This window comes from Aplysia californica, unplaced genomic scaffold (genome assembly GCF_000002075.1).
Source record: "Aplysia californica isolate F4 #8 unplaced genomic scaffold, AplCal3.0 scaffold00125, whole genome shotgun sequence".
Classification (NCBI taxonomy): Eukaryota; Metazoa; Mollusca; class Gastropoda; order Aplysiida; family Aplysiidae; genus Aplysia; species Aplysia californica.
This window is the reverse complement of record NW_004797395.1, coordinates 277,383-295,622: the sequence shown is the minus strand read 5'-3', so window position 1 is coordinate 295,622 and position 18,240 is coordinate 277,383. Positions and strand designations below refer to the sequence as shown.

The following is an 18,240-nucleotide window of genomic DNA, read 5'->3' as shown; positions in this document are numbered from 1 at the left end:
TGAGTTACTTTACAAATAAAAATTTGACTGGCAGAGGGCTCAAGTAAAGACTTTGAGAAGAATAACAATTACATGAATGGCAGAATATTTAAATAACCACCACCAAATATCATTCTCTTTTTCTCTCTCCCTGGCCTTGTCTCTCATTCTATCTCTCCATCTACCTCCTCCAAAACAACCATACATCGCCTCCTCAAATAAATCCCATTCATGTGAGAAAGCTATTCTTTCATTTCTTATCTTTATTGACGTAGTGATGAAGTAAGTTCTATAGCATTTACATCAGCACAACATTTTTAAAAAAAATTGTGCACATTACTTTAACCGCTTCACTGCTACTCGGCGTGCAATGTATGTCCATATATCAGGCCTTCCAATGCGCTATAGACGTAGAGTACGCCCGGCAATATTTTGTTTCCCTTCCTACTCAGCCGGTAACTGCAATTTAATATCGAGAGTGGGCTCCCCTGAAATCTCTTTTCTTCCCAAGTTAGAGAAGATTTACTTTGCCCTAGTTGGACCAACAATGACCGAAATAGCGTGAAATATAGTGTCACTGAACAGTCACTCTCTCTTCACAGTTCTAGCGTCTCGTTCTAGCTCCGAGCTATGGCTGATCACTCGTGGTGTATGCTCTCAACGTATCAAACTATCGAAGAAATTTTTGCTGATGATGATAGCGGTTCATTAATTTCCCTTTAAAATGATATAGACATTGTTATGCATTTGATGCATTACCACAGAGAAAATAGCACATTAAAAGGATCACCCATTTTGAGTGCTATTCCTGGAAACAAGGTCAGCATAAGGCGGGGAATATAGGTCAGTAGAGAAGGGGTTGAATAGCAAAATGAAATCTTGCTTACATTGTTGTTCTCTACGAGTGTAAAAAGCATGGTAGAGTAAAAAAGATGGACATCTTACAGTTCACTAACTCACTTGAGCCTATTCCCGCGCATTTACGGAATGCGCCGCTGGCCCGTTGGCAGAATCCTGAGTATTAACAGGATGCGCTAAATCAATCGATATCTCTGGTGTTTTTTGGTAACAATTGTTGGGAAGTGGCGAGCCAACAGTCGACCCACTTGTTTTGTTTCATTAAAAATTTGGTGAACCTTTTGAGCAGTAATGGACTACTCAGTCATCACCCCATTACGACAGATGATTATTTTGTAAATTGGACGCAAAATAAATTTGTGTAACCTCAGACATTGCCAGTTCATAATAATGATAAAATTACCACTATTTTGACAAATTAGATGCAGTTTTCTTTTTCTGTGAGAGCATTTTTCTTTCTTTCCTTTTTTTGCATTAAAAAAAATATGACAGCTTTCATAGGTTTTTTTTTGGTTAACGATTCACTATACCCCAAAACTGTCGGGCTGCAAAGGCTGTTGGGTGAAAAATAGCTCAGGCTCAAGTGAGGTAAAGTGTAAAAGAAAAGCAAGGGGGCAAATGGGAAATGGCGGTTTGTGCAGGTGAAACAAAAGTTGACCCAACAAGCTTCGCAGGTTTGAACTAAACTTACTTCAAAAGCTAAACATAGTCCCTCAAAGTCAGAAAGCTGCAACGGACAAATGTAGGAAAAACATTAAACAAGGCATAGAATTTTTAAATTCTCAAATAACCGAGATCAAGCCTTAAAGGAAACTCACATTCCATTCATGTCTCTTTTTACAAGCACCTTTTTACTAGTATCAGAACAACTCTGTTTAGCAAATTTTTTAAAAATCTTTACTTTTCAAGTCTAGAGGTACAGTGTTCGCCTCTCAGTCAAAAGATCCTGAGGTTGTAACCACACAGAGGCAAATATTTTTTCTGCTCTAAAATTTCTTTCCTTCTCCTTTCTGTTCTGACATTTGCTTATACCTTAACTTTCTCCTCCATCCCCTTCCCCCACCACAAATACAAAAACACATCATCTTCCTAAACGAAAACCTTTGCTTTTTAAAATTTCCTTTCTACTGGTCTGCATCAGCGAAAAGAAAACCCTTGCTCCTTTACAAGAACTAACAAGTAACTGAATTTCACAACCTCCCATTCATCTGTGCTTCCAAAGGCATAAAAGGTCTTTTCAAAGGTCAATAAGTAAAAAAAACGCTAAAAAAAAAACAACTAGAGAAATGTCTATTGTATCAATATTGGTACTTACCCCTGTTGCCATTAGGCTGTAGCTGTAAGAGCCCAGCTGGATAACTGTGCCAGTTTCCGGAGCTTGAGATGAACTGAAATAAAAACACAAGAGGAATATGTGAGGCATCGTAGTTAAATCAGGCTCTCGTCAAGATAATAAAATTGAAGAAACTGGCATTTGTCCGCCGGTTTGGCAATTTTTATGGAATTTCGTTTTTTGGATCAACACCTTATATGTCCAATTAAAAACATATTTCTGCATGGAATTTACTGAAAAATGTTGATTAATTACTTTAAATTTTTCATCCTCTGTTGATGTTAAGCATTGAGGGGAGATGCAGTTTTCTATGGTAGGCCAGCTCCGCAGCTCTTTCAGTTATGATACTATGTTTTCTCAGGGTTGCCTTTTATACTCTCCATCCACCTTTTGCGTGGCCTTCCTCTTCCTTTATAGCCTGAGTGCTTGGTGTTGTAGGCTCTTGAGGCTGGTTGGCCAGGTGAAATACGTGACTTTCTATGTAATGCAGACAGGATTCAATGCTGGTGGCTGCTCTTACTTCTTCATTTCTCTGCCTGTCTCATCTTGTGATGTTAAGGGTTTTGCGGAGACATTTCATTTCGCATGCAGTGATTTTGCTTTCATGGGTTTTACTTAAGGTCCAGGTCTGGCACTGGTAACATAATGTTGGTATGAATATTGAGGTGATAAGCTGCTTTTTTGTGTCCATGGAGATATTTGGATGAGATAGGAGGGGTGCAAGCTGGTAGGAGACAGCGTTGGCTTTTTGGGTTCGCAATTCTATTTCTCTGTGTATGGACCCATTTTCACAAAAAGTACAGCCAAGACATTTAAACTCCTTCTCCTGTTTCAGTTGTTTACTATTGGCATGGATGTTCAGGGGACTACGGTTTCGGCTCACTTTCATAACTTCTGTTTTTGATGTGCTTATTTTTACGTTAAATTTTTCGCTGCTGTTGTTCAATTCGGTACAGCGATTTTGGATGGTCGTCTGTGAACAGAAATTCATTTAGGCTTTCTAGGCTCTGGTATGCGTCTTGCGTTATTGTGTCCATATATATTATAAACAGGAGGGGAGATATAATGCATCCCTGTCGTACTCCAGATCTTACTTTGAACCTGTCTATACTGCCTTCCTTCGTTCTTACTGAGCTTTGGCTGTTGGTATAAAGAGCTCTAACATTATCTTACATTTGTCCTCTGACGCCATACTTTTCGAGTGTCTTCCAGAGTTTTACATGGTTTACTTGGTCAAAAGCCTTCTCCTGGTCTATAAAGATGACCTTGGATTCTTTGTTGCGTTCGATTGTTTTCTCACATATCTGTCTTAATGCGAATACAGCATCCCTGTATCCTTTTCCCTTTCGGAATCCAAACTGAGCGTGGCTCAGATTTCTGTCTACAATAGGTCTTATCCGCTGTTCAAGTATCTTTGCGTATAATCGTATATTTTCCCTAAGTGACTTAATAAAGAGATGCCTCTGTACACTGTGCGGTCCCATTTGGTGCCTTTATTTTAACAAATGTGGATTAAAAGCACAAAAAGTTTAAATTTTCGGTTTCTAAGGACCCTCAAGCTGTGTGAGTCACTAAGCTTTAGCAGCCATTTTCTCAATAATTTTTTTTCTTCTGAAATCAGGCGACCCCACTCATTTAATTGCAAATATTTCAACTTCTATTTGTTAGAAGTATATTTTTTTCATTAAAAGACAGACAAATGGACAAGCTATAAGATGATATCAATAACTCCATATGCCCTAAAATTGAGGAGTGCCTGATTCCACCACGTCGTGAGACATGTTCTCAAGAAATAATCTGTCCATCAATATTGATGACTAAAGCAGTACGCATGATACAGCTCTGCTTGAGCGGTAAACATGAAAGAGATTACCCAAGCACTACTCTTGACTTCCTTGATATTCTCCTATGGAGCATAGGTCTCAACTCAGAATTTTTAAAAAGGAGGAACTTTCCGCATGATCGCGACAGAAGCTCATTTTCGCGAGACACCCACTATAATTATACCGTTGGACCCTAGAATGTTGAAGTAAAAACCATCAATTTATCAAAGCAAGGTTATTTCATACCAGTTTGAGGGTTTGGAAGATAATTTCAAGTAAGAGTCACTTACCAAATATTTACAACCTTGATTACGTACAGAAAGTGGTGGCGCACTGTGGTCTTGTGCGATTTATATTTTACATTCATCATATTCGCCTGCATATATAAACTTTATAAAAATGAATCTTGTTTTGAGCCTGAGAAAAGGCCTTCAACCAGAATATCGACTGTCATGAACCAGTCTGGGTGTAATGATTCATATAATAAACGTGAAAGACAAAATTAATGCTCAAACTCAAAGTAGAGTAATAACTTGAATAGTCCAAGTAAACCTATTCAGTGTGAGAGGTGTAAAAACTGTGGGAGGGCAAGATGCAGTGACACTGAAAATCTGCGAATCTTGAACAAAAAGCTAAAATATAGAGACATAATTTACTGTCACCCATCCAATGAAACGCGAAGACTTAGGCCCCTGCCCTAAGTTCATTAACACGCTTACGAGTAGTTATACACAAGGCATGCACAAACATGCACTTTACTTTGCAGAGAGCTGTAGTAGATATAGTAATCAAAATTCTAAATACTAAAATTTGCTTCCAATTTCTTTTCTTTTTTTGTCCTCTGGTGTTGCGTCCAGCCCTCCCCCAACCCCGGAGTGTATCTTTTAAAAAAAATCAATAATCTCACCCCATTCCGGAGTCCTGTACTTCACAGCGCTCAAAACGCGCGCAGGTTCATTGACCGGTCACAATGACGAGCCCGACAAGACGCTTGCATAACTTTTTTCTTTTTGCCCCCACAAGCGACAGCACAGTGACGAACATTATTTTCATGGCGACACCACGTTTGTAATGCGGAACCTGCATATTACAAATGTTGCGATATCAGACTTTTACAGACAAATTTCTGAGACCTTGATTTTCCAGTCGAGCCTCCGTGTTACATACAATTCCGCTTGCCGCCATAGCCGCCTGTTCGCGTGAAACGTATTCTCAGACCGGGAAAAGCCGAATTAATATCACAATCGCGACCAGCAAAAATGAACTTAAAGACGTTATCGGATTTGGTTTTCAAATAATATTCGAGATCTTTTAAGTACTTTCCCGCTTCTCTGCGATTTTTTTCAAATTCCCAGGTAATTCCTGAGGCCTGGCAGTCACTCTGCTCCGAGCAACTCTCTTTCTGATTGGCCTGCTGTTGAGGTAGCGAAGTCTAGCGGAGGAAATGGCGGTAGCGGAAACATAGTCACTATGATTGAGATCAAGGAAGTTTTAAGGGAAGTCATTAATTACAAACAGACCAAAATGATACATTTATCTTTAAAAAAAAGACAAAAACAGAACAAAACTATTCTTCCCCCAATTTAAATCATAAAACAAACTAAAAAAAAAAATCTCTAAACAGGCTGCATTGGCAACAATCGATGATTACACTTACTTTAATTTGCCAAACACATGATGTGAGATGGGCTGGGTATTGCAAATGATGATGAAAGACAGAATTTTAAGAAAATCAAGAGGTATGCAGTACTGAAAATGCAAGAAGAATGAGTGAGTGGTTGAATTTTGGTTCATCTGCATGCAGTAAAGTGTACTGATGCATATCCAGGAGAATGGATAAGGAGTGACACAATAGCAATTTTGGTGAAACTGGTAAGAATACAGTTCTCAGAGGCTAGATAAGAATAAAAAATACATGTATACACACCTTCCAACAAAAAAAATTGAAGTCTAAAGAAAAAAAATAGAGTTGTCCAGGTTTTTCATAAGTAGCAAACTTTATCCTTTAGTCAGCTATAATGTTTATTTTAACCTGTAACAAGTCCGAACAATTAAATCAGTAACGTAAATGTGCCCCTGTAAGTGTGAATATAATTTCTAAAGTTGAAAGAGGGAAAAAAAGTAACTGAACTTGTAGGATTAAAATAAAAGAAAGAAAGCAGCATTACTCAAATGACAGCAATAAAAAAAGAGCAGATATTTTGGTGAATGTGATAGAGGAATCTATATATAAGAGGACAAAGTTGTTAAAGTCGAAATTGCTTGTCGGTCGGTGTAAGAGTCTGAGTTTGTTGGTGGGTCAGTCTAAAACTTACCTCTGTTGACTGCCCTGAGACCATTCTTCACTAAAGATTCGGATCATAACATGGCCATCACTTAGGTACAAACATTCTTCATCCTGAAAATAACAAAACAAAAAAAGAAAGAAGTTTGCTTCTCCCCTTGACATGATAATATAATACTAATAAATAGCATTTGTATTGCGCATGTCCCCACTCGAAAGCAAGGTCTATGCGCTTTATACTATATTATTACCCCAGCAGACCATAGATAGAACACTCAGAATTCTCAGCTTCCCGGGAAGCACACAGTGCAAGTAGCTGGTTAAGCGCTCAAACACTAACAAACTGACAAGATCTTTCACTATCTTATCACTGCAGTCGGAACATGCCCATCTCTGCTCTCCCCCCCTCTTCAGGATCCATCCCAGAGTCTGTCTACTTATAGTCTCCATCATGATCTGGTTGGAGATCCGTCGGTCTGGTCCGCACAGATGGCTGTGTTTCTCCTCTTCTCTTTGGATCCCCTTCTCCTTCAATCTCCCTAGAGTGTGGGAACCGCTATCCGCCCTATTCTTCCTCAAATTTTCCCTTACAGCGGTTAGGACGGTTGGTGGGCCCAGTGTCAAATTCCCTCCCACTTTTGCTTCTCCAGCCAGCTTGTCTGCTCTCTCGTTGCCTGTTACCCCCGCGTGACCCGGGCAGAGGATCCAGGCCACTCTTTCCAGGCTGCTCTCCCTGATCATAGCCCTCCCGCTGATGTTGGGCAGGTATGACCAGCGTGTTTTGGGGCTGTTCAAATATAATCGTACACATTTTTGGGGATTTTTGCCCCCCCCCCCCCTCCCCTTACACTTTTCTAACATTTTCCTCCTTCTCCCCCCCCCCCCCCCCCAAAAAAAAAGTAAAAATCCCGTAGTACCAATATTTATTCACTTATAAGAATATTATACATTTATATTGCGCAAACCTGTGTTACAATCATTGGTCTATGCGCTTTACTTTCACATAATAGTATAGTATTCATGGAAAACATGCATACACACATGTGACATAATAACTAAATATGGTATAAGCGGAACTTTTCCGGAAAAACTTGTAAGTGAATAGCAGAGTTTACTCTTTTTTATGTCATGTTTTGTTTTAAAAAAATTATGTTGTCATGGATTATATTCCTTGTTATTTTTTCACCTTACAAAAGTGTAATACATTGGTTCAGGACGACCCCCCCCCCCCCCCTTCCCCTTTCTTACACTTTTCTTTAACAGGAGTCAAGACACGCCCCCCCCCAACCCCCCCTTTTAGGCCTTTTCCAGGCGTAAGATTATATTCAAACGACCCCTTTAGGCATTTTCTGGATGAATCGATCCATGTCTAGATCTACGACCCTCCTGGCCTAAGATTTAAAGTTAAAGTCTTTCACAAATGTTTATATTAGATCTAGATCTATCTATCTGGTGCTACGGAACCAAGCAAGCTAAGTAATCAGACAATCGTGTGTACGATTGAGTTCACTCTATACTATAGATATCTAGATCTAGAGTTTAGATTTAGCTAGATCTAGAAGAAGTAAGAAGATGATTCAGTCCAAACAGGACTATTGGGGAGGTCACGTCGGGACGGGTCGGTTTGCTCGACAGACAGATGGCGCAAAGTGGCTATCGTGGCACAAATCAATCGCGCCCGACTCGTTGCCTCAAAAACAAACGCGTTGTTTTCAGGCAACGAGTCGGCGATCATCCCGACCCGATCTCATCCACAACGGGCACTCCGTACAGTGGAACTCGGATTTAACAAGCTCGGATTCAATGAGAACTCGGATTCAACGAGATGAGATAGATTCCCCGTTCTTTTCATTCTTTAAAATCAATAAAAGTAACCCGGATTCAACGAGCACTTAAATCAGCGAGCTCGGATTCAACGAGGTCGCTTCCAGGGTGAACAGCCCCCGCAGACGTGGCTTCGCTAATTTTTCTCCCAGAACAAACTTTATCTATTCCCAGAAACCATCCATTGCACCTGCATCATGAACCATTATTCACTTAGCCGATTGCATGCGACCAATCAGCGGTCTTCTTTCATACCAACACATGCGTTGTGGAATGCACATATGGAATTATTCAGAATTGCATTTGGAATAAACCTATACATGTCTTGGGTGGTACTTTTTGAGTAAATTCACCAAAAAGTAGTGATTTTGGGGAGAACAAAAATATTTCGACTAAGATCTAGGCCTAGATCTAGCACTCAAAATATTGATTTCTCAATTACAGTGCACTGGCAATTTGAGTCCAGTAGTATCAATATTATAAAGAAGAGTCCTAAACTTCTTTAGTGAGCAAAATAATGATACATTTTGTTGTGTAAAAGTACTAAGACTGGTGTCTGGGCTAAAATTTGGGCTTCGCGATAAAACAATGTCGCATAAACTTCGAAATCGTGTTTCAAAACTGAATCAAAACTTCCGATTTTCGGTGGAAACGCTTGACCCGGAAGTCTACTTTATATTATGACCTTTATTTTAACATGGATATGTGGATTGGAATAGAAACCAAGCTAAAATTGAACGTCGGTTCTCGAGCCGCCGGGGGCGGCTTAGCGTACTGACGGCACTTTAGCCGCGCCGTCCCCCACGGCTCGGCGTAGCGAATGAGTTAACATATTGCATTCAAATGCAATTGTGTCACGATGCAGTGGAATCAGGTGCTCGTCAATTTTGGGGTATAGGGGTTATTGGAATAATCTTCAAGCCTGTTTATTTGTCTTTCTTTTAATTAAAAAAGTAGCCACCTATCTTGAATAGAAATCGAGATATTTGCAATTGAAGGAGGTGGGGGTCGCCTTGTTTCAGAGGTAAAATCAGCAAGAAAATGGGTGCCAAAGTTTAGTGACTTTCACAGCTTGAGATTTCTTGGAAATTTCAAACATTCATTTTGTGGTGGTAATAAACAAGTTCCAGTAAAATCAACACATGAATGTGTTTTTATATGGACATTAAAGGTGTTGGGGTGGGGGGAAAAAAATCCGTTAAAATTGTCCAAATCAGACGGAAAAATGTAGATTTCTTCTATTATATTATTTTGACGAGACCCTGAATTCACCATGATGACTCACAATTACCTGTATTCTAACAATTTGACCTTTGTTACCAGCCAAGGGTATCCAGGCACTGCGTACTGCCTGCAGTAAGTCTTTTTCAAGCCAGGGCTGACTATCCCAAATTTCAGATGGCGTTTCTTCCTTGACAGATGGACTGGATTGACTGAGGAGGTAGAGTCCATTCAGAAAATCAAAAGAACCCTTCCAAGTCGATAAAATCCAGAAAACAAAACATTTCTCACCCTAATAGATATCGATACCACGTGGCACCCAAATAAGACATACAGCTCAGTTGTACTTTGACCTTTAAAAGTCTCACAGCAACCCCTTCCACACAAATATTATTAGACACATATCATGTCATTAAAAAATCGTCAGATTTTCAGGCTGTTATAAACACATAGTGCTCTTCTTACTCTATGAGAACATTTTACACACACATAAAATAAATTAGTCAGTCAAATATTAAAAACATTCAGTTGTTTACATCGGTCCATGGGTAAGGAAATTATTAAAAAATAATTTACACCCCTAACCTCGAGGTCTTGTCTTTGAAAAAGAACTACAATTGCCCTGTGGCACTTTATTCACGTTAAAGGAACTCCTGAATCTTTCTACTGTTTCTCATGGCTCCTTCTTACCACTGTACTTCAGTCACACCCTTGATCTTAGGGTAGAAGACTAGCCGTCTCCGATATGTGCAAATAATCTTGGTGGTTCCAAGTGCAAGTTGTGCACGTTAAAGACCCTGTGGTGGTACTTAATCGATATGAGTATGTTTCGGCCACCACCAGGGCAAAATTCAAAATGAACCCCAACCAAAACTGAAAATACTCTAGTTAGTATAAAAATATAGAGTACCTTCAAAATCAGAAGGTCGCTGCCTGAAGACAAGGGGCCCTACAAAGTAGGTTAAACGATCACATACGTAAAAATAAGTTGCACTGCAAGGTGAAGAACCAGCAGTCGACTAGGCTACCCCTAAAATCTAGCAGGGGAACACAATGAAGAAGATGAGTAAAATTTTACAAAAAATAAATAAATAACTGGTCCTTAGTTAAGAATTGAGAGTAATTTATATTTGAAGTAGGTTGGGCTTCATCTGCTAGCCGTGGCAGCCCCAGGTGGAAGCAGTATTTTGCCAGAGGCAGGCAAGGTAACTAGGGTGGTTAAAAGAGTATTAAAAATCTGAGAAGAAAAAGATAAATTTTTCTCACGGCTTAATGTGCGGCTTGAGAAACAACAGGTGGTCATAGAAAATCCATTTAGCACGGCTGTTTCCCCCCTCGTCATCATTTTCAATCTGTCTTTTTCTGATCTTTGAAAAAGTATTTCTCAAGTACTTCCATTTTTTCTTCCAGTCAGCATCTGTGAAATTAAACAAAAGTAGATTGTACAGAAACTTTGGAAGTTTGAGTAGTGGCTTCAAATGTTGAAAATATGTTGTGCTAACATTATATGGGTTTCTAAATTCTTAGGTCAAAAGTGTGCTTACATGCTTTTCCACTTCTCATCTGAGTTTGAGCGTAAAAAGAAATTTAAGCTCTCATTATACTTTTTTAAAATCTCTCCCATCCCACGAACAAATATCCTTCGTGTATTTTACAGTTGATTTCACATTAATTTCTGAAATTAACTGTAAAATACAGGAAAGATTTTTTTTTTTCTCATTTTGTAAAACCAAGCTTTTGTTACAAAACTAATACTGCAACTGTTAAATTAATGAAACATATATTTGGAAGAAGTTCATTAAATCTTGTTTGTTGAGAATGAAAAGTAGCACAGCAATGATGTAGTGAAGGTTCAAAACATTGCTTTCCTTCCAAATAATAAAGAATGATTATATTCAAGACAATCACAAGTGAAGATTAGGTTACAACAAGTGTCTTTCGAAAAGCATGAATATCAGAGAAAGTGTACAAGGAGCTGACTTTTTAAACTTGTACATTATTCAGAACTGTGACACTTAACAGACATGAATATGAAATATTATTACCTGACATACTGGGATCTCCCATGTCTGTTTCTACTCTTTTCCAAAATTCATCTAAGGAGTCACCTTCCAAAGGTCTCCCTGTTCTGCTTCTAGTGAACACTTCTGGAGTTTCCCGGACAAGCTCGATGAGTTTAATAATGATTTTCTCTTTCTCCATCTGTATGATGGACAGCTGGACAAAAAAAGAGTACATGTATGATAAACTTGTTCTTGACAACAGTCTGACATAAAAATCAAGGTGCTTCAAAGTAATTATTACACAGATCTCAGCATGATAAAAATCCCCATAACAACCAGTACTGCAATGACAATGCACAAAAAATGAAGATATCATGGGGAAAAGTAAGTAACAAGTAAAAAAAACAATGGAATCTGCAATAACAGCAAACTCAAACTTTTCCATGTAAACAGACTTAAAACAATTTTTACATCTATCCCTGCACTTATAGTCTTCACAAAAAGTGTCAGACCAAGCAAAAGTGCACGCAAAATAAAAACCAGCAAATCAAATTATTCCTTCTTCGACATTCATTTAATTCATCAATCCATAAGTGCAAAAAAGAAATTTAGACACAATCGAAACCGAAATGCGTAATTCAAAGTGCCCAAAAGGGACCCACCCTCAAAATGAAAATCACAAAAGAAAGGGTCTCAAAAAGTCTAGGCAATATCAAACAAAACGACCGGTTTAAGTTCGTGAATGTCAATGAAATTGTCAGAAGAGTGTGTGCCCACCATTCACCGCAAGGCAGCCCTGACAGGGCAGGGGTATCTGCAGGAAACCCTTCGACCACTGGACATCCCGGCACTGCAGCAGATTGGGCCTGCTGCTGTCCTTCAAGACCACGACGCCACGCTACACAGGTCCAGGGCCGTCAACGCCTTTGTGCAGCAGGTGGGGATTACCCGCATGGTTTGGCCGGCCAACAGTTCAGACCTCAATCCTATTGAACAGTTGTGGGCTGAGCTTGGTTGTCGTTGGCCTAGTGGTTAGGCTCTCGGACTCACAACCGTAAGGTCGTGGGTTCGAATCCTGTCAGGGGCCCGACGTTGTGTCTTTGGGAAAGGCACTTTGCACAAATTTTCCTGACTTCACCCAGGTGGAAATGGGTACCCGGCTACAGACAGTGAACGATCTTGTCAGTTTGGTAGTGCTTGTGCGCGTGAAATCTGCAGCTTGCACTGTATGCTTCCGCGGAAGCCGAGAATGTTTCTGAGTGTTCTCAGAGGGTCTGCTGGGGTAATAATAGTTGTAAAGCGCATAGAGCATGCTCTTGAGCCTGGATATGCGCTATATAAATTCAATTATTATTATTAGAACCACCCTTTGCATGCCAACCGACAGCAGCTGCTTGGATGGCTGCAACAAGAATGGAACAACATCCCCCAGGCCTTATGGCACGCCTGATCAACTCTATGCGCCAGCTGTGCCTTGGCTGCCTTGCCGAGAATGGTGGGCACACGTGCTTCTGACAATTCCATTGACATTCCCGAACTTAAAATAGTAGTAAAAGTAGTTTTCTATATATATATATATAGCTGAGACTTTTTGAGACCCTTTCTTCCGTGATTTTTTATTTGGAGGGTGGGTCCTTTTTGAGCACTGGGAATTATAATGCATTTCGGTTTCGATTGGGATGAAATTTCTTTTTTGCACTTATGGATTGATGAATTAAATGTATGTCAAAGAAGGAATAATTTGATTTGCTGGTTTTTATTTTGCGTGCACTTTTGCAAGTGGTCCTTAACTTTTTGTGAAGACTGTATCTCATTCTACAGGTGTACTATAGTTCGTTTACTTTCATCTGTACAAGTTGAAAAAAAATCTAGATCTCGCTAAATTATTGATTTGCCAATACGCATACATGTATAACTTTGCATGGTACTCCTTTTTTTTTTTTTGAAGTGTTCTACAGCGCTTGCAACTGCATAAGGTCATATGAGCATGCAGGACACATTAAACATTTTAAGTTGGTAGGATTAGGAAATTTTGAATTTTTCATGGGTGGCGGCCGAAGCCTGAACTCTTATCCATTTTAAACCACCACGGGATCTGACCTCCGAGATTTTTCGCCCTTGTCTGCTTGAGGCCATCAACAACAAAAGAATTCCAAGGAAAAAAAAAAGAAGAAAAAAAATCTTCATTCATTCATAAAAAGTTCCTTTATGTGGGCCCTACATAACATACTGCTTCTTCGGTGCCTACACAGGATCACTATAATAATATATGATTTACAATAACCTTCCTCACTTACACATTGTCAAAGTTAAGACAGTGACAGTGATCCCACCCTGCCCAATATTTCAGCGTAAACACATAGTTTTCCTCCAAAGACCATCTTGACATCTCAATGTGAGTCTCGAAAAGTACTCATCCATCTGTAGGAATGCGATAAAGATTTTGAAAGAGTGTTGTGCGATGAAAATAGGTGAACTTTTTTGTTTTAGGTGTATGCAATAACTCTCTTACAGTCTAGCAAGCACATAACGACCAAAATATTTTCTTATTTGTACATTCTTTGTATTTTTTTAACATAATAGTGAAATTCACATTTACATTATACCCAGGGGCAATCGAAACTTTCCATTTTGTTTTGGAGTAAGTGAGCCAGATTTTGCACATGGCTCACCATGTACCCAACGAAGACTCCATACTGATCTTTTTCCTGAATAAAATTTAATCATGTGGTCATGTGACCCACATGCAAATTAACATGTTTTGTGACTAAAGTTCTGCTGAAATTATGAAATCCAAACTGTGGTTAGATCAACACATCAGCGACTTTAGAACGAAAAAAAAAAACCAAGTTACATAAACACTCCAACTAGTTTTTGTCCTCTCAAATAGCTAAACAATATTCTAAGGTTAAGGTTTTTGTCCTCTCAAATAGCTAAACAATATTCTAAGGTTAAGCCCCGAGGAGTGCTATTGGGCAATTTAAATACTGCAAGCTGTACTATCAGCCCGTAGAGTGGCGCGGATGCTATATTGCGACCATCCTACCATCAATATCCCGAAAGATTGGTTCCAAGTCACTGGGGACTACCTGACAGACCCAGACCAGATAGACCACAGGTCAATACTGCCCAAAGAAAGACAGACTGTTCTGGCATCTTTGAAATCACTTTCTCACAACGACTAGTTCTGCACATCAGTTTCATACAGACACTGGAAGAGTTATAAATCAGCCATAGAAGGATACAACTATGGCCTTAAAACACATTCGGACATCGAGCAGGGCAGCCTTATAATGACCAACGTTTGCAATCTTTCGAATAATTACGCTTGAACTGACTGGGCCAAAGAGGGAGCTCCCAAAAGGACATTAAAGGCCAATCTTTGGGATTAAGGCACGGAAATGCGAGCATTAAAGAATGATACCTTGCACACAATTGCGTGCGTATAGCAAAAAAATGTATTGGTGCACGCAACAAATATTATGGTTTAAACAGGGGGGAATTCCCCCCCCCCCCCTCCCACCCCCAGATTTATTTTTTACTTCAGGGGGGCCTGATGAAACCCTCCGATTGGTCCAAAGCGTGAGAGACGGGAAGTATTAAAGTAAAAGAATACCAACTAGATCTAGAGCCCTCTCTATACTAAATTCTAATTATGGCGTTTCAAGCTAGTCAGTAAATCCTAAAGTCTAAAGAAAACAAGAAGGCTACATGGGAAAACAGAGGTAAAATGGAAAGAAAATATAAACCCAAATTAAAATTTTTTTTCTACTTTTCTATTTCAGTTTCAGCCAAAAAAAAACCCCTCCAATACCTAAAGGCCGGCTCTATTTCTCCGAACGCTCAGGAAAATAAACTTAGTAGAACTCTATTTCTCCGAACGGTTTCCGTTCTTGAGGTTTGTTGATAATAATTGCGAATGGAGGGGCCCGTGTGTGTGTGTGTGTGTGTGTGTGCGTGTATGTGTGTGAGTGTGTGTGCGTGTGTGAGTGAGTGTGCGTGTGAGTGTGCGTGTGTGAGTTTTTGTGAGAGTGAGTGTGCGTGTGTGTGAGTGTGTGAGTGAGTGAGCGCGAGCATGTTAAGGTGTGAACGGGGATTGGGGGGCGTTGAGAGATTCTTTTTTGGTTACATGAAGGATTTTAATTTCGAAGTGGCTAGCCGTACTTTTAACGGCTAGACTGCCAGTCTAGCCGTACTTAGATCTATGTTTGGCCCAATCGACTCAAGCCTGTTAAGTACACTGGTCTCATTAGATCTAGATCTAGTAATTATTCAGGTTCAAATACATGCAAGTCAGTAAGGCACCTTTTGGTTTTGTCTGAAATACAAATACTTTTGGCATTGCAAACTAAAAATTTCATTTACAATTCAGCCATCAAAATTAAGTACGGCTAGCCTGACAGTCTAGCCGTACTTATCTTAGGCCCTATTAACATTAGAAAACAGGAGGTTTAAAATACATACACTGTCATTAAGGCACCTGGTTTTGTCTCAAATACAAATGCTTTAGGTACTGCACACTAAAAATGTATATTTACAATTCAGTAGGCCTATTTTTTGTAAATGGTCAGTCTAGCCATCATATTAAGAATAAGTACGGCTAGACTGCGAGTCTAGCCGTCATTAAGTACGGCTAGCCTCTTCCTTTCGAAGTGGCTAGCCGTACTTAGATCTAGGTTTGGCCCAATCAACTCAAGTCTTTTAAGTACAGAGGTCTCATTAGATCCAGATCTCGTAATTATTCAGGTTCAAATACATGCAAGTCAGTAAGGCACCTTTTGGTTTTGTCTGAAATACAAATACTTTTGGCATTGCAAACTAAAAATTTCATTTACAATTCAGCCATCAATATTAAGTACGGCTAGCCTGACAGTCTAGTCGTCCTTAAGTACGGCTAGCCTGGCTGTCTATCCGTACAAGAAGTCTAGCCGTACTTATCTTAGGCCCTATACATTAGAAAACAGGAGGTTTTAAATACATACACTGTCATTAAGGCACCTGGTTTCGTCTCAAATACAAATGCTTTAGGTATTGCACACTTAAAATGTATATTTACAATTCAGTAGGCCTATTTTTTGTAAATGGTCAGTCTAGCCATCATATTAAGAATAAGTACGGCTAGACTGCGAGTCTAGCCGTACTTAACTAACTTTTAAGTACGGCTAGACTGCCAGTCTAGCCGTCATTAAGTACGGCTAGCCTCTTCCTTTTTTTTTCTTCTCTTTAAAATCAATAAAAATAACCCAGATTCAACGAGCACTTAAATCAGTGAGCTCAGATTCAAAGAGGTCGCTTCTAGGGTGAACAGCCCCCACAGACGTGGCTTCTCTCATTTTTCTCGAACGAACTTTATCTATTCCCGGAAACCATCCATTGCACCTGCATCATGAACCCACTTAGCGGATTGCATGCGACCAATCAGCAGCTTTTTTAATACCTACACAAGGGTTGTTGGCACGTGCACGTGTCTACTCTGGCATGTGTCAGGGTCTGATGGAAGGCCTGCACACGTGTGGCTGTGTGCGTGTCGGGGAGGGGGGGGCACTAGCGGTCCGGGCATTGAACGTCGCAGACACAAATACCGTAATACGTCAGTCTTTTTCCTCCTCTGCAACTGATCATTATACAGTGGAAACCTGATATAGCAGGGATGGTGGGAGTAGAGAAAATGTCCTGTTATATCCGATCCCTGTTAAATCAGAAATGCTAGGAAAGTAAGCATTTGTGGACTAATCCAGCTGTACTTATTCATGGGTAGTTTCCTTTGCCAAAAGTAAAGTAGCCACGAACAGGGGTTTTGGCACCAACTTTCTCCTAGCCTCCTTAAACCACATCAGAAGAGCTTAGTCCACAGCATCTGCATCAGGTAGTCTCATCTTTTTTCGATTCAGAGCAAACTTTCCATTGGAGTATGCTGCCACTATCTTCTCTCTATCCTTGATAATGGTGTGAATCGGCCCTTGTGGAATGTCGAACTGACGACAAATTTCTGCCAGTGGAGCTTGCTTTTTGTCAACAGCCTGGATTATTTCGGTGGGGGTTTTTTTTGTCAATTGAAAGGCATTTTTTACATCGTTGGTGACAGTAGACACATTACGCGTGCGTGTTGCTAGGTTTCGGGATAGATTGAGGTCTGCAGCACACCGCAGCCTTCTCTCGCTTCACACGCTGCGTGTGCTTGCAGTGGCATGGCTTGCGTGGGCTTGCTCCATCACTGCGTCACTCTCTCTTTCTCTTACTTTTGACACATGATTGTTAACGAGCCTTTGTCCCTAATAACCGGTTGGGCTGCGATGAGGCCCTGTTATTGCCGATAAATTTTAATAGAGACAAAGAGTAGGAAAAATCGGGGATTTAAAAAATCCCTGTTATTACCAGATCCCTGTTATTACCAGATCCCTGTTATTACCGGGCCTGTTATATATGGTTTCCACTGTAATTACAATGATAAGCTAGTCTTGACGTAGATCTGCGTAATGAATTGTACGCTGGTCTATGGAATAAAAAGTTGCCGTAGGCTAGGCTCTTCACAGCAACACAACTTTTTGGTAAACAATCGAGATGACACAGGCGTGTGCATTTGAACGAATCAGTCTTTTTTTTTTTACTCAGTTCATAAAATGCAGGCACTTCACTGCTTCCGGCACTACTTGTGACTTCTCTTTATTCATTCGAAGTGATTATTTGGACTCGAGTCCGAATATGAAAAAATGTTATTCGGACTCTGATTCTTGTCCAGCATGACATCACTTCCGACTTCCTGTGACTCGTGAATCCGGCTTCCTGTCCTGCCTCACTCATGACTCGCCTCAGGCTGGGTAGAGACCGGGATCACTTCGGGCAAAAAGGCGTTTTGTGCAGGAGCCGAGTTTTAATCTTATGATGAATTTGAGGCCGGCCTGAACAGTTATAGCG

At 40.0% G+C, this 18,240-nt stretch overlaps 1 protein-coding gene across 3 annotated transcripts in view; it reads right to left on the bottom strand.

Annotated features, from left to right (window-relative positions):
* Window positions 1–18,240, bottom strand: part of LOC101850325 — a 33,428-nt gene that overhangs the window by 13,286 nt on the left and 1,902 nt on the right. Inside the window, exons 1-7 of one of the 3 annotated variants that reach the window (XM_013081302.2) lie at window positions 13,623–14,842; window positions 11,368–11,539; window positions 10,589–10,739; window positions 9,393–9,534; window positions 6,309–6,391; window positions 2,153–2,225; window positions 1,529–1,564 (exon numbers count right to left, since the gene is read on the bottom strand). In XM_013081302.2, the coding sequence (XP_012936756.1) occupies window positions 1,529–1,564; window positions 2,153–2,225; window positions 6,309–6,391; window positions 9,393–9,534; window positions 10,589–10,739; window positions 11,368–11,524 (642 nt within the window). In that variant the 5' untranslated portion in view covers window positions 11,525–11,539; window positions 13,623–14,842. Of the gene's footprint in view, window positions 1–1,528; window positions 1,565–2,152; window positions 2,226–6,308; window positions 6,392–9,392; window positions 9,535–10,588; window positions 10,740–11,367; window positions 11,540–13,622; window positions 14,843–18,240 lie in introns of those variants that run through there. The other 2 variants (XM_013081301.2, XM_035969187.1) reach the window with 2 other exon arrangements.